At 36.9% G+C, this 16,595-nt stretch overlaps 1 protein-coding gene across 1 annotated transcript in view; it reads right to left on the reverse strand.

The window, feature by feature from the left end:
- ITGB5 (integrin subunit beta 5) overlaps positions 1 to 16,595 on the reverse strand; it is a 200,460-nt gene that overhangs the window by 151,530 nt on the left and 32,335 nt on the right. The window contains exon 3 of the mRNA XM_074214694.1: positions 7,931 to 8,135. Within this exon, the coding sequence (XP_074070795.1) occupies positions 7,931 to 8,135 (205 nt within the window). The remainder of the gene's footprint in view (positions 1 to 7,930; positions 8,136 to 16,595) is intronic.

Consider the following 16,595-nt stretch of genomic DNA (forward strand, 5'->3'; position numbering starts at 1 on the left):
AGTTTTACTGAACTCCTTTTTTTTTCTATTTTGTTGTTCTTTGTGGTTTGTGGTTCTCTGGGCAGCAGGACTGGGGAGAGATATATTGGGAAATGAAAGTGATATAAAAACAAAATACCAATAAAACAATTTTAAATTTCAAGAAGAAAATGATGTTGTGGTTGGAGAATCTTTGTTTGGAAAAATCCATGATGGAGAAATCTTGTTCCCAAAGAAGGCCAGTTTTTCCCAAAGTATCACACACAAAAAAATACCTCAGCAGATAAAAGACTTTTCATCTCTAGATAAATTCTTTTAGCTATAGACTTCAATTTCTAGGATCAAATCTAGGAACAAAACATCCCTGAAGAGATGTGAGTACTCCTACAAATAGCATAACTAGAGCTATAATGGAGAAAGGGGAGAAACTAGCACTTAGTAAGCACTTCCATGAGTCAGGTACCACACTAAAGGCTTCACAACTACAACCTTGGGAGATAGATGCTAATATTATCCCCATTTTACATTTGAAGAAACTGAGGTAGACAGATTAAATGGGATTTCTGATTATCAAAAAAAATCATCAATATACCACATTTCATATTTTTAGATTTTTTTAATGTTTTGATTGGTTGGGCTGATTTCCCCCCCCCCCCTTCTTTTTTCATCTTTAAAAGGATCTATTAAGGGGCAAAGCACCTCAGTGCTTAGAGCACTGGCCCTGGAATCAGGAAGATCTGAGTTCAAATTTATCCTGAAAATTTATTAGCTAAATGTCCCTGGGCAAGTCACCTAACCCTGATCACTTCCCCCCCCCCCAAAAGGGAAAAGAAAGTACTATTAAATGGAATACCCCTCTGGGATAGGGAGATGAAGAGATGCTGGGGAAACTATGCTAATGTAAGAAACAGAAGACAGCAATAAAACCTTAAAAAAAAACAACTCACCATCAAGCCCTAGTTATATAGCTGGGTGCGGGGGAACAACAGTATGGCACAGTGGAAAAGACAACGAATCTGGACTCAAAGGTCCTAAATTAGTCTTCCAGCCATACCATTTAATAGCTGTTTGATCTTGGATAAATCACTTCACTTCATGGTCCTTACCTATAAAATGAAGTTTGCAGGCTAGATGACCTTGAATGGAAAATCATGAGCAGCTGGAGAATGTGGAGGAGGAAGAAAAGGGAAAACTACAAACTACCTCCTGCAAAAGGAGTTGCAGGAAAGAAACTGGAAATTCCAAGAGTAGTTATCCTCCCAACCTCATCCAAGTTTAGATTCCAGTCTAGTGCAATCTAGTATGTCCACCCACCATAAAGAAAGCTGATGTTATTCAGGATTTCAAAACTGACATAGAACAAAAGAATTCCATTTAATAGTCAGATAAATGGTCTATTTAGAATTCTGTTCCTAAAGAATGAACAAACTGTGGGATATGGATGTGGTATAGGAAATATTACAACCCTTTAAGAAATGATGAAATGATTTCAGACACACCAAAAAAGTGATCAGAATCAAGGGAACAGTTTTATAAAAGAATAGCAAAAGGAAACCAACTTTGAACTCTGAACAACCACTTTTTTTTACAGTTTAGCATATCTACTTATGAAAAACGACACCTATTATCTCACAGAGTGGAGTGGTGATAATTGCAAGGTGCAGGCATACATTTTTTGACATGGTCACCTCTTGGATTAGTTTTCCTTACTTATACTTGTTTATTACAAATAAATTTCAAGGGTCCCCCCTTTCAGTATTTAATGGGGGGAGATTTTGAAAAAGGTAACTAGCAATGGTGATATCATAAAAAAAAAGGAAGCCCTGGACTCTAGAGGACTGAGTTCAAATCAGAACTCAGACATTTACCATTTACCTGGGAAAGTCACTTAACCCTGATTACCTCAAAACAAACAAACAAAAAAAGAAAACAGACCCTTGAAACTTTCTTAATGAACAGAAATAAGAAAGATGTTCAGGAAAAATCACAAACAAAAAGTAAGAAGTATAATTTATTATATACTCTAAAAAATGGCAAATGATATGAAGTAGAGATTCTTGGATTCACATACAATTTTATTTTACAATTTATGCTGTGTACGTGGAATGCAATTTTTAGGGATTTTTAAGTTCAACATTTTCAAAAAATCATCTCTGAGGCAGGTTATGGGAAGTCATGGTTTTTCCTCTGACTCAAAGAGTAGCAAAATATTCATGGACATACATTCCTATTTTCCTTTACTAATAAGAACTCACATTTATGTAGACCTTTGTAGTTTACAAAATGCTTCCCTCACAACTTGTAGTTATTACAAGTATTAGTCCCATTTTACAGAAACTTCATCTATAAAACCCCAGTAGTGGGTATGTTCTGCCCTACTGTTCCAGAGTCTGGCTTCTGCTTTTCAGGATTCTGAGAAATTTGGGAAACTTGTTTCTTCTCTAATGCTATTGCCTAAAAGCTCTCACCAGCTATGTTCTCCCACTGTTAACCACCAGTTACTAGTGGCATAGTTCCATTTAATCACTTAGCATGAATTAAGTTTTTCAAAGGACTATTTATTTGGAAGACATAGCAAGATAAAAACATACACACCTTTTCCACCCATAGCTCAGGGCCCACTCTCCCGACCATTCCACTTCAGGGTCTGGGTACTGAGTGGACTCAAGCTTAGCTCGGGTCCTATAAATTCCATTCAGAATTCTGTCTCCTGAGGCTCAAAAATCTGCTCCATATGAATGTAATAGAATCCTACTGTGATATGATACAAGAAAAAATTTCAGAGAATCCTAGATATGAATTGACACAGTAAAGTGAAAATTTATGCAAAAGGAGACACATCATTATACGTAAAGGGAAAAAAAGTGAATAACTTGTTAGGATTCTACCCTTAATGCTGGAGGAAGGGTTACACAGCTAAGAAGCTCAACCTGGATGTAGAGGAAGAACAACTGAAAATGAGTCCTGCTTTATACTTACTAGCTGCAGATCCCCTTTCAGCCCCAAATTCAACTTCATTTTAAAAAGAATGGCTTTGGATCTGAAGATCTCTAAGGTGCTTTCTAGCTTTAATCTTCCAATCATTTGACCTCTTACCACCTGTGTAACCAAGCAAATCATTTATCCCTTTCCAGCCCTGTTGTTCTGGTCTTTTTTTTTTTAAATCATGTCAACTCTTTGACCCATTTCGGATGTTCATGGCAAAAATACTGCAGACATTTATCCTTGTATTTACAGATCTATAAACTGAAACAAATAGGGTTAAATGACTTTCCCAGGTCACACACAGTAAGTGTCTGAGGCTATGGCTATATCTGAAATCAAGAAGACTCATCTTCCTGACTCCAGGCCTGGCATTTTATCCTAGCAGTCCATTTTTCAACCTCAATTGCCTTCTATACAAAATGAAGGTCTCTAAGATTTCCCACAGGGTCAAATTATATGAACTTCATTATGTAAAATCAGCTAAAAGCTTAGGAGGTGCTCTGATATTTATATTTTTTTCACCATTACTCAAGATCCACTCCATTCTTTCTCCCTAATAGTCTCTGATTTTCAACCTCAGCCCTTCCATTCTTTTCTACCTAATTAGAAACTAGAGACCTCAAAACTATCGTTTTTATTTAAAAAGTACTTTCTAAATTGTTTTCTAGAGGTACTTATGGATTTTTAAAGGTTTTTTAAAATGTAAATGTAAATTTTAAAATGTTATTTCTCAAGGTCTGTCAAAACTTTGTCTTCCTGTTTAACGTTTGGGAAAAGATCTTTTTCCTTCTAGGTTCACTCCAAGACAACCTTAACTTAATGTTTGTTTGCTTGTTCTTTAATTTTTTTTAAAGAAGCCTTTCTCAAAGGCTGTTGACAGTGAGTTGCTTAGTCTGATTCCCAGATTTTCTAACTGGGCCTCAGTTCAGTTTCTTCAGTAATTACTTTTGCTAAACCTTGGGAAAACCAAAACAAAACTGAGAATGAATCTAGTACATCTGTGCACATCTGACAGAATCCTTACAAAGGCAGGTTCCTTCCTCTATGGGGGAGAAATTTTCCTGACAAGTATTACTGTTTAAGGAGCAGCCGGGTGGTGAAGTGGATAGAGCACTGACCCTGGAGTCAGTAGTAGGTCCTGAGTTCAAATCCTCAGACCTTAATAATAATTGCCTAGCTGTGTGATCTTGGGCAAGTCACTTAACGCCATTGCTTTGCAAAAAAAAATGAAAAACAAGAAAAAGGATTATTGTTAAATGAACTCATGTTAAAAAATATAAGAAGTAAAAGCATCAAGAAAAGATTTTTTTAGTTCACAGGATAGAACAGAATGAATTTCATCAGGGGACATTGACAAGAAGAACATTTTGTTATTTTCATATTAAATTTAATATACATTTTTAAAACTTCAGTCCTTTGTATTAAAATATTCATGTTCCATGTTAAAATATTTCATTTGCCACAATCTATTTGTTCTGCTTGGTTTCATCTCAGTTTCAACTCAATCATAATCTTCATTTTCCCGGTCCAGGAAAAACACATCACCAGAAAACTCTTCAGGGATATTTGCTTCAACTTTGCAAACCTCACTTCTAAGTGTCAGTTACTAATAGTTGTATTGTTATTTAAAGCTTCTATACAGGGCACATATTAAGCTTTATATAAATATTAGTCATTATTATTGTTATTATTTCCCAAGAAAGACCATACAAAGTAGAATGAAGACAGCACTGGGATTTCAAAGACCGAAGTTTTTAGCATTTCTGATTCTGATATTTCCCAGCTGATTCTGTACAAATCAATTAGCCTTCCAGTGCCTTAATTTCCCACTCTGATATAGGAAAATAACAGGGTATTTTCCAAACCAATCCAATAACCAATAAATAGGCATTGACTGAAGGAAAAAGTGACAAATGTTGTAGTGAATGTGGAAAATTAGACATGCTAATTCACTTTTGTTGGAATTGTAAATTTATCCAACTATGTCCTAGGGTCGAATCTGAGATGAATTTGAACTCAGGTCTTCCTGACTTCAGGTCTAGAGCACTATTCACTAGCTTTCCTTTCATATGAACATAATAAAATTATGGCTAAACTCAAAAGAGCTGATTAAATCACAAAAAAGACAGATTACAGACAGAGAAAAAGACCCAGATCAGTCTTAGGAGGAATTGAATTTTTAGGGGATGAAGAATAGACTGCGAATAAGCAAAGTGAACAAGGAGCTGCCACACAGGCATGAAAAGCAAATGAGGGAAGTGTCAGAAAACCTAAGGAGGAAAGAACATTCAGGAGGAAGAAACTGGTCAATAATGTCAAATACAGCAGAGATCAAAAGGATCAAGTCTAAAAACAGATCATTGGATTTAGCAATTAAGAGTTAAATTGATAATACTGTAGAAAGAAATTTCATTTGAATGGTAAGGGACTGAAGCCAAGACTCAAAGAGTTGGAAAATGTGGGAGAAGAAATAGAGACAATTAACTTTTGGTGGGGATGACTTTTTTTAGGAGTTTGACTGTTGGGCTGGGCCTGACTCCCTTAATAGTTAAGATTCAATATTGGAACAAAATGAGACATTCATAGGTTGTTCCACTGCTATCAAAAGGAGGTTTACATAGCCATTGCTTAGAAAGGATACTCAAAGATACAGCAGATAGAGTAGGGTGAGGTGGAGTGACTAAGAAGGCCTTGAGACTTCATTCAAAAATGAATATTCTGAAGGGTGGTAACTCCACACAGGTTGGCCTTCTTTTGCCCTTAAGTAACCAAAAAGGCCAGAGGTCACCAGAAGCTATAAAAACAGTTAGGCTCAATCAAGACTTCAGGACATCTTTCTTGGCTTTCAGGAAAAGAATTAGTCTAATATGTTGAATGAGAGGGTGGGGAAACATGTAGAGAACCCAGTTCTCCCAGAGAGCTGCAATAGGGCAAAGAGATGTGTTTTTGAAGGAATAATAAGGTCATGTAAAGGTTTTTCATAATGGATAAGATCTGAGTACACAAGAATCTTTCAGAGAAATGAGTATATTAGGGCTATAAAATATTAGACAAAATGGGCATAAGTGATGGGAGCAAATGACAAAGTAAATGAGATATTATGGAATCAAAGACTCAAGTATAGGGGTGAGATATTATGGAATGAAATAATCAAGTATAGGGGTGAGCCCCAGGAAGCAAAGTCCCTCTGGACAAGAAAGGAAAAAAGAGAGAATGGTGGTTGATTCCAAGGGGTTCTGAGGTCTGAGAGGAGAGAAGAATTCAAAATAGATAGTCCCTTTTCTTAATAAAATAGTTTCTTTGCTTAATAAAGGAGAAAGTGAATTTCTCGAGAGGAATATACTCTTTAGGGTACAGGATTTAAGATGAAGAATAAGTAAAGTGGAAAAGGTGTTGACAGGAAATATGGATGGGAAGTGGGAAAGTATATGGGAAAGAAAAGGAAGGGAGGATTGTATCAAAGGTTTCAAGAAGGAAGTTGCAGTTTGGATTAGCCTTAATGTGGAATGTAGGAGAATTTCATGGGATCTAAAAGGCAACAGTGCAACTCTTCTATCTTTACAAGATAAGGAATTTGAGGCAGTTTTAAAAATGATGTACTGGGGGCATAGGCAAGGGTAGGGTAGAAAGTAAGCACATAATCCTAAGATTTTCAGGCAAGAAAAATTTTCTTGATCTTGTGATACTCAGTCTCTCATACCACATGCTCCTCTAAGAAGTTCCCCAAACATTGATATTTGACAGCTCTGTGTCCTAAGTAAGTTATTTAAACTCTCCAAGCCTCAGTTTCCTCATTTGACCTCCTGGCTTCCCTCAGGTCTTAAATAAAGCTCTACCCTCTGGGGAAGAGAAGGGAATAAACACTTATATAACTCCCATTATGTTCTAGGTACAGGCCAAGTGCTTTTCAAATATTACCTCATTTTACCCTCACAACAAACACTTGAAGTAGATGCTATTTTCTCCATTATACAGTTGAAATAACCAAGATAAATACAGGTTAAGTGACTTGCCCAGGGTCACATAACTAATAAGTGTCTGAAGCTGAATTTGAACTCAAGTTTTCATGAAACACTGAACCATTTGGTGCCTCCAATGAGCCTATCCTGTTCCCCATAATACTGGTGATTATTTTCAATAACTAGGTGTGTAAATAGTTGTTTGCATGTTGTCTCCCCAATTTATATTGTGAGATCCTTGAAGGGAGAGACTGTTGTCACTTTTTCTTTGTCTCCCCAAAGCTTAACACAGTATCTCCCACATAGTATGTGTTTGATAAATACTTGCTGACTTGATTATAAAATAAGAGTCTACCTCAAAATACCTTGCAAATTGCAAACATTTTTTATAAGCATGAACAATAATTATTAGACTATTATGCTAGACTGCCTAAGACTTTATTAAATTAGAATAAGAGGATCCTATTCAGTAGAATCCAACAAAGATGAGTCAAGTGCCAAGCGATGGAGATAACATTTTATATAAGTATTAACAATTATTATTAGAATATCATGTTAGGCTCCCCAGAATTCCATCAAATTAGGATTAGAGGGTCCTATCCAATAGTAGAATTCAACAAAGATGAATCAAGTGCCTACTAAGTACAAGGGATGGAAAGACAATGAAAATCTGTCCTTGATTTCAAAGATCAAACATACCATCGAGGGGAATAGCAAATTAAAAAACATGTCTCCAGACACAAGTATTGAAATACCAGTCTCTGAGCACAAGAATGTGCCCCCTTTACAATGTTGCTAACTCAGAATGGAATGTGCTGATGCGTGTAACTACAATCTTTGTTTCTGTAGAGTATCATTTCCCTCTAAAAGCCATTTCATTGACTTGATAGTGAAAAGATCATATGAAAATCAAGAAAAATCACTTTTGCTTTTATCACTCCCTGACTTCCTGCCCACACCACCAATCAACTAATTCTTTCACGTCCTTTTGGATCAGGGCAACTCACCAGGTCGAAGATTCATGGCAATTTTCTGGGGTGTCATTTGAATGACATCTGCATGAGAGGGGCTAGAGCCCTTGATACTCAGAGGAAGGTTCTTCAGGATAATGATGCTGCTCTCTGGACTCTCGAGTTCCCCTCCACAACCATTTTGAAGGAGATTTGCCTTCAGATCACACCTGGAGGTAACTGACCTCAGATTGCCAAAGTCCTAAGAAGGAAGGAGAGATAAGGATAAGAAATCAGACCACTCTTACACATAATACCATTTTTCTAGACCTTGACACTTGATAGCTGTCATATTGGCTAAGTCATTTAACCACTCCAAACTTTGGTTTCACCTTCTGTAAAATATTAATAGTGATATTTATACTCCCTACCTAATGAGGATGCTGAATTCCAAATACTAGTAATACTAATGTTTATGTAGCACTTGGAGGTTTTCAAACCACTTTAAAAATACCTAATTTGATCCCTACCACAACCCTGTAAGATAGTTAATATTATTAGCTCCATTTTTACAAGTGAGAAAAACTGAAGCAGTGACTGGCCCAGGATCACACAGCTAATAAATGTCCGAAGTCAAATTTGAACTCAGGTCTTCCTGAATCCAGGTGCAGGGTCCTAGCCACACACACTCAGTGAATAATCAGACTATGTATTCAGGAGAAATAGAACTGATCATCCATAGGAAAAAGTAAACAGGTTTTCTAAAATGAACAATTTTGCTTCAAGGTCAGCAGAGCCCCTCAGAACATATCTTCTAAAACCAGCCTCTTTATAAGGTGGATGTGATGTATCAAAAGGAGAATTTGATTTTGTGCCTAGAGATAGGACTATAGAAGTATCTGAGATCAGATTTGAACTCAGGAAAATGAGTCTTCCTGACTCCAGACCCAGATACTCTACTTTACTTAGCTGCCCCAACAGCCCTGAGAGGAGGGTGCAATTAGTGTTCCCAATGAGGAAAACTAGACTGACAAAAGTTAAATGATTTGCCCAAATCCTATAGTTAATAAGTGTCTAAGGCCAAATCTGAATTTCAGTCTTCCTGACTCCTGACCCAGAACTCTAACCATAGTTCTACCTAATATCCTCTAAGCTAAGCAACCCCTTTTCCTTCAAATAATTTTTTGTATTAATACCCTTGCAATCATCATAATACTATTCTGTACATATTCCAATGCCCACCTGAGGTGCTCAGAAGTGAACAAATTACAATAGATCAGATGTGGTCTGACAATTCTACAGGGGTGTGCTGGGGCCATCTGGCTCCCAAACAGATTATTAAATTTTTATTTACATTGCACTGACACCTTAGAAACTGGCAAATGCTACAAATTGAGACTTGATTTATTGTTTTGCTGATTATCTAGACTTAAGAAGGTGATAGAAAAATATTAATAACACAAATTAAACTTAAAAGTGTGTCATTCTTCAGAGAGACATTTGTTAAGCATTTACCATCCCGTCACTTTATTATGACCTCTTACATTCTAGACATTGACCTTCTCTTAATACAGCCTAAAATCACTTTAGGTTTATTGGCTCACAGTCATCCTGTCAAGTTATATGAAGATCAAAGTCCACTAAACATTCTATAACTTTTATCACAAGAATAGTTATCCTGTCATACCTATCCCCTCCTGCTCTTGGAGAAGTCAATTTTTTGAACCCCAAAGCAGCACTTTACATTTATCTCTATTGAATTTCATCCTATTAGATTTAGTCTAAGTCATTTTGAGTCCTATTTCTGTTACCTCACATGTTAACTCTTCCTCCTAGATTTGTGGCATCTGCAAAGGTAATAGGCATGGTATATCAGCCTTCCTGTAAATCAGTAATAAGAATGTTGGATCTTTGGATCTCTGGAACATTTCACTAAAGAAAGACTAAATCATGATCCCCATCAAGAACTTCAGTTGACAAGGAGCTATTGCCTAAATTACTATATATGATTATTATGTAGTACTATTGCTTTTTAAGAAATCACAAGCAGCCAATCATTAGAAAAGCCTGGAAAGAGATGCATGAACTGACACTGAATGAAGAGAGCAGAACCAGGAGAACATTGGGGCTACAAAGACAAAAATTAAATAATCCTGACCTCAAGACACTTCCATTCTATAATAAGGGAGGTGGCAAGTACATATATATAACTGTAAATAGCATGTCTTCAAAATGAAACAAGGTAGTTTTGGAAAGAAGGGCATGGTGTGGGGAGGAGGTGAGTGGGGAGGTACTAGGCCCTGGAACACAATTACAAAAATTAAGTTGTCCCTGTTCTCAAGGAGCACTCATTTTAATCAGGAAGAAATGAGTTAAGAATTAGAAATTGCTTAAGAAATCAATTAAAATTCCCTTTTCCTCTTCTGTTGCTTGAGAAGATCATGACCTCCATGAACAATAATAACATGCCCATCAGAACTAAAAAGGTCATGACAAACAGACTTCTTCAACAAAGGAAAATAAGTATAGTCTCCCTTTTTCTTGGAAAGTCATACAGCTTATGCTTAAAATTTGAGGGGAAATTGAGATGATGTCATTTTTATCTTTGGTTCAATCAATCACCAAACCTTAACAATTTTAATCGATTAATATAACATTCTTTTCTTTTTAAATTTTAAGTTCCACATCCTTTCCCTCCCCCAGTCACTGAAATGGCAAGCAATATGATATCAATTCTACATGCGAAATCATGTGAAATGAATTTCTATATTAGGCATATTCCCTCAAAAAAAGAAAGAAAAATAAAGTGAGAAAATTATATTTTAATTATCACTCAGAGTTCATCAGTTCTCTTTCTGGAGTTGGAGAGTATTTTTTTCATCATGAGTCCTTTGGAACTGTCTTGAACCATTCTATTGATCAGAGTAGCCAAGTCTTTCATAGTTGACCATCATTACAGCATTGTTGATACTGAACTCAGTGATCTCTCAGTTATTCTCACTTCCCTTTGTCTCAGGTCATAGAAATCTTGCCACATTTTTAAAAAGCATTTATTAAGTGCCTACTATGACCAAGTATTGTATTAAGTGATAGGAATACAAATACAGCAATGGGGGACAGGGAGAAGGGGAGAACATAATCCTTGTTCTCAAGGAGCTTAGGATAGACAACATTCAAAAGAATGGAAAGAGTAGGACACTGGTAGAAGGAAGTTATCCATGAGGAAATAATGGAAAAATCCAGAGAAGTGAGATTGAGTGAGATGTGAAGAAATGATTGTCCTGAGCCCTTCCTTAAATGGAGGTTCTGAGGAGAAACTCTCTACTCTCCAGTCAGAAGGGACTGGAGAGAGGGGGTACTGATGAGACAAATAGCAAGGGCTGATGACTGACAGGATAAAAAGATTTTTGCATGATGGAAAAGTCCAGATGAGTAAGTACAGCTGGGTGGGAAACTATTCTGATAGTGGTAAAAGAATATCTTTGGGCATAATTTATGCTTCCTTTTCTATGAAAAGAAAAAAATATCCAAAGCACAGACTTGCAAGGCATAAGAATCAAAAAAACTGTGGAAAAGAATGCAAGAATGGAATGAAGTAAGTCAGGGTGCTGTACAGGCACATGTTGGTGCTGGCAAGGACGACTAAGGTCCTAATGTGATTTTTATCGAGGAAGGCAGAATTTTTTCACCAGAGCAGAAAATAAACTACATTAAAAGCTTTTTTAAAAAAAAAAAACATACCTTTACAACAGCTTAAGACTATCAGTCCCTCCCATTTTCCTAAACACATCAGATAGAAAATTATTTAACCTTCTTCATGCCCCAACTGAGGGAAATGGCCCCCTTCTAGGATCCTACCTTGTTGCTTTACAATTCTAGAATTTAAAGTATTCAACAATAATAGTGAGCTATTTCCACTATTATAAGAAGAATCATTTCATTTCCATTCTGCATAGATAAGATTTAACTATATCGTGTAAAGTGATGAACTAACTACAGCGCACACCGAAGGATACGGAACTTTTTTATTCCACACAAAATACACACAACAGTGTGGCACAGCTTGATTGCTGTGATTTGGTTATTTCACTTGTGGCCAACTCTTTGTGCAATCTTTTGGGGTTTTCTTGACAAAGATACTAGAGTGTTTTCCCATTTCCTTCTCTAGCTCATTTCACTGATAAGGGAATGAAAATAAACAGGGTTAAAGTGACATACCCAAGGACACACAGCTAGTAAGTATCTAAAGCCAGATGTGAACTCAGGAAAATGAGTCTGACTCCAAGTTCAGCACTCTATCCACTGTACCACCTAATTGCTCCTCCCCTCCCCCACCTTAATACTATAAAGGCAAACAATTTTGAAAAATGTAAGGACTCTGATCAAGGAACCAATGATGAGATAAGCATGTTATCCATCTTCTGAAAGATAAGCTCATGGACTCAGATGAGAGAGAGAGACACACACACAGGGACAGAAAAGAGAGAGTTTTATATTATATAAAAATGGATATATATATATATGTATTATTTACCTCATACACAGATACACACACACACACACACATATATATATATATATATATATATATATATATATATATATATATATATATATATATACAGAAACCCAGATATGAACTCATGTTTTACATATATAATCATAATATATCACAAATATCACATTTTATGATATAAAATTATATAGATCCAATTTAGGGATATGCTTGCTTGACTGCATTTTTCTTTTTTAATGTTTGTAGGGGGGAAAGGAGGGACAGTAAAATTTTTTGTTCTTGAAAAGATTTTAAATAATGATACCAATAATCAAGATTCAAATAGATCTATGCTGGCTAGAGTTCAAGTCAATTCAATTCAATTTAACAGTTTTTAATAAGTATCTACTATGTACCCAAGCACTGTGCTAGAGGTTGAAGATATAAAAACAAAATGGAAAACAGTTCCTGTTTTCAAGAAGTTTACTTCTAAGAGAGGTAGAAATGAGCAACATGCACACAGATAAGTAAATATACTGTATATACAAGCTTGGGGAAGAATGCAGATAACACTAACAGGAAAGGCATCACCTCAGAAGTGACCCAATTCGTAAAGGATGCCTGGATTCCAAGAAGTAACAAGGAGGGAGAAGAGCATGGGAATTAAAAAAGACTTCAAGAATCAAACAGACTTTTCAATGGATCTTGAAGGATCATAAAGCAAGAATCTGAAAAGCACCTTAGAGGCATCTAGTCCAATCTCCTATTTTACAGATAGGGAAACTAAAGCTTAGAGTAATTAAGTGTCTTGACCAAGATCTCAAAGGTACTAAGGTTCAAGGCTAGGATTTGAACTCGGGTCTTGTGACCCAAGTTCACCACTCTCCCTAGTACCAAGATGGTGGCTACAGCTTGTTAGTGTCAACAATAGGACAATGATTGTTAGTTGAGGTCAAGACTAGGAGCCTGAAATTAGATAAGGTTTGAAATAAGACCATCAAAAAAGATTTCAAATACCAGGCAATTGTCAGGAGTTTGAGAAAGCAATTGCCATGTAAGGAATCAATGCTAGAGAAATAACCTTGACCTTGTTTGTCCTTCATTTTGAAAGAGAACCAATAACATCATAGTTGATGTCTTAAATTGTAAGCAAATAGGATTTAAGTCAGCAGTCTCTCTAGAGTCATAGAATTTCAATGGCAGGGCAAAAGTCAGGATAACTGGTCATGGCCTGGGATGCATTGGATGATGTCTTTGATTTGTCTAACCAAGTTCTCTGAGTTCCACAGTTTCTGTTTCAGTCACCATCATAATCACTGGAACAAACTGTTCTCATTCAACAATTCCTCTGGGTAGAAGGCTTCACATACTTAGAGTAGGCATCCCCCTAACTCACATATAGGTTTGAGGCTCATTGGTTACCCTCAACCTGGTTTAGTCCATCTATTGAAAGTTTTAGAGATAAAGGAAAAGTTCCAGAGGTCAAGGCAAGGATCTAGCATCTAAAAGGTCAGACACTTTAACATGTGTATCAAGCAGAAAGACCAAATAGATTCCAACTCCAGGAATGAAATGTTTATTTTCAGCCCCTGCTGGATGGTAGCAGCCTGAGTTTGTAGCATAAAAGCCACAGTCAATCAACACCTTTGAAGGAACCCACAGATCTGTAATTCTGGATGAAGCAGAAAAGCTAAGAATGCTGAGAGGGACTGGGAAGTAGATGGAATCACAGCACTGCTCTTCTCTGGCCCTTTCTTTTCCAAGTGAAATGTTCCCCATTCTATCAACTGATCTTCATGTAACATGGACACCAGACCCTCCAACATTCCGCTTTTCCCTTCTCTGGGATCTTTTCTAGTGTATTGATATCCTTTATAAAATGCAAGCTCCTCAGATCCTAACCCCTTTCTATCTTTCTAGCCTTCTTCCATTTTCCCCCCTTCCCTACACTCTGTAATCCAAAGACACTGATCTCCTTGAAGTTCATCTCCCAACTCCAGGCATTTTCTTTCACTGACTGTTACACCTGGTTGGAATCTCTCCCTCCTCCTCAGAATCTTCCAGATTTTCTTGCTTCCCTCAAGTCCCACCTAAAATCCCACTTTCTACATTTCCTGCTCCCCCTTGAAATTAGAGCCTTCCGTCTCTGGATTATAGCCAACGAAACTTCCATGTGAATTGTTTATTTATAATTGCCCAAATACAATTGCAATTTATTAGTTCCCTGAGAACAGGGACTGTTTCCTTCTTAAAGAGGACCATGACATCAGGGAGGTGTCACCATGTCATGTAAGTGAATTGGATTTAAGTGAGGGAGAACTGTGCAGTCACCAGCATTACTTTCCCCATCTAAGTCACTTGAGTCCAGCAGCCAGATATGGATCAGGACAATGGGAGATGACCCTGGATTCATCCTTGTTATTAATTGATTAAATGACTAGTATCTAGAAATGAACCAAAAAAAATACTCCAAATGCGGTCTCACTAGGGAAGAATACATGGGAACAATATAGGTGAGAAAAGAGCCTCAAATGACAGAGTGAGAATCTTAGACTTTATCCTTTCTATTTTCAGTAGAGCTGAAAGGAGGTTGGAAGTTTAGGTAGATTGATACCTTAGGATTATAGATTTAGAGCTGAGAAGGATCAATCCCTTTTTAAAAAATGTGGAAACTGAGGCTGGGAGAGGTTTAGCAAGTTTCCAATTGTTATTATACATGCCAGTGCTGGGATATGAATCCCAATCCTAGCATTCCAAAAGCATTCTTTTCACTATACCACACTTGTGATACAAATAAATAAATTGAGTCCCAAGAGGTGAGTGACTTGCCCAAAATTGCAAAGCTTATTAGTGACAAAGCTGGAACTAGAATCCAAGTGTTCCAGCTAATTTTTTTCCACCACATCATTACTTTCCATATTAAAAATTAATTTCTATAATGAATAAAAGATGATGGAAGTGATGATTCAGAAGATTAACCTCATGGCTGTGAATATGGACTTAAGGGAAAACAACCGAGTTGTTGCTGTTGTTTAGTTTCTAGTCACATCAGACTCTCCATAACCTCATTTGGGTTTTATTGGCAATGATGGCAGTGTGGTTTTCCATTTCCTTCTCCAGGTCATTTTATAGATAAGGAAACTGAGGCAAATAGAATTAAATGCTTTGCCCAAGGTCACACACCTAGTAATTGTTTGAGATAGGATTTGAACTCCTATGTTCCTGACTCCAGATTAGTTACTCCATCTATTGCATAGTTTAGTGCTCCAAATAACCTAGAGACAGGAAGATTAGTCTTCATGTGTTCTTTTCTTTCTGCCTACTCTGAACTTGATTCCACAAAATATTCTCTTTAAGAATTATTTTATTTCTCTGTGAGTAGTTAAGATCTGTCCTATCAATCATATTTTTTCTGTCCTGTCACAGAAGGAGAGAAAAGAATATTGCTTTTTCTCTGAACCCAGCTTTATACCACCCTTGTCTCACTGGGAAAATCAACCCTCCAGAAAGATGTCAGCTTTTTTCAGTTTTGTCCTAAGAGGCAACACCCAATGCAGGCAATCCCTACAAAGCTAACAGTCTCTCCAAGCAGGCAGCTTTGTTTAAAGGCTTAGAAAGAACCTCAAGGCAGGGTGGGAGACACAACACAGGTGGAACCGACAGGATCCAAAAAGAGAAATTTCTCATAAGAGTCATCCACTCTCATCGCTTGACAAGTCAGTCTGCATGAGAAGCCACCTCAGCACAATTACCAGCTTATGGTAGAAAGTGTGTAGAGACTTAGGAGTCAGAACCCAGAAACTGGGTCAGTACCAACATGTATTGGCCACCTTGGCATCCAGATCCATATCTGGTCACTGGACCTCAATGACTTAAGTGAGGCTGATGATTTGCACAGCCCTCCCTCACTTAAATCCAATTCACTTGCATGCCCTGGCATCACCTCCCAGAGGTCAGGGTCCCCTTTGAGAACAAAGGCTAAACAACAAGTCAGAACAACATTATTAACTTCTCTAAGTCTGGTTGTCCTCATTTAATGAATAGGGATAAAAAATATATATTCCAGGGAAGGCACTATGCAAATAGGTCCAAAAACAAACGATATCAAGAAAAGAAGATTTTTTAAAAAGGGTAATATACAAAAAAGGGTAGGAACAGACTCATGATCATGCTGTTTTAGGGAGCTTTCAGAAAATAATTTTTTCTACATCAAGGCATAAGATTACA

Source organism: Macrotis lagotis, chromosome 1 (genome assembly GCF_037893015.1).
Source record: "Macrotis lagotis isolate mMagLag1 chromosome 1, bilby.v1.9.chrom.fasta, whole genome shotgun sequence".
NCBI classification, from domain to species: Eukaryota; Metazoa; Chordata; class Mammalia; order Peramelemorphia; family Peramelidae; genus Macrotis; species Macrotis lagotis.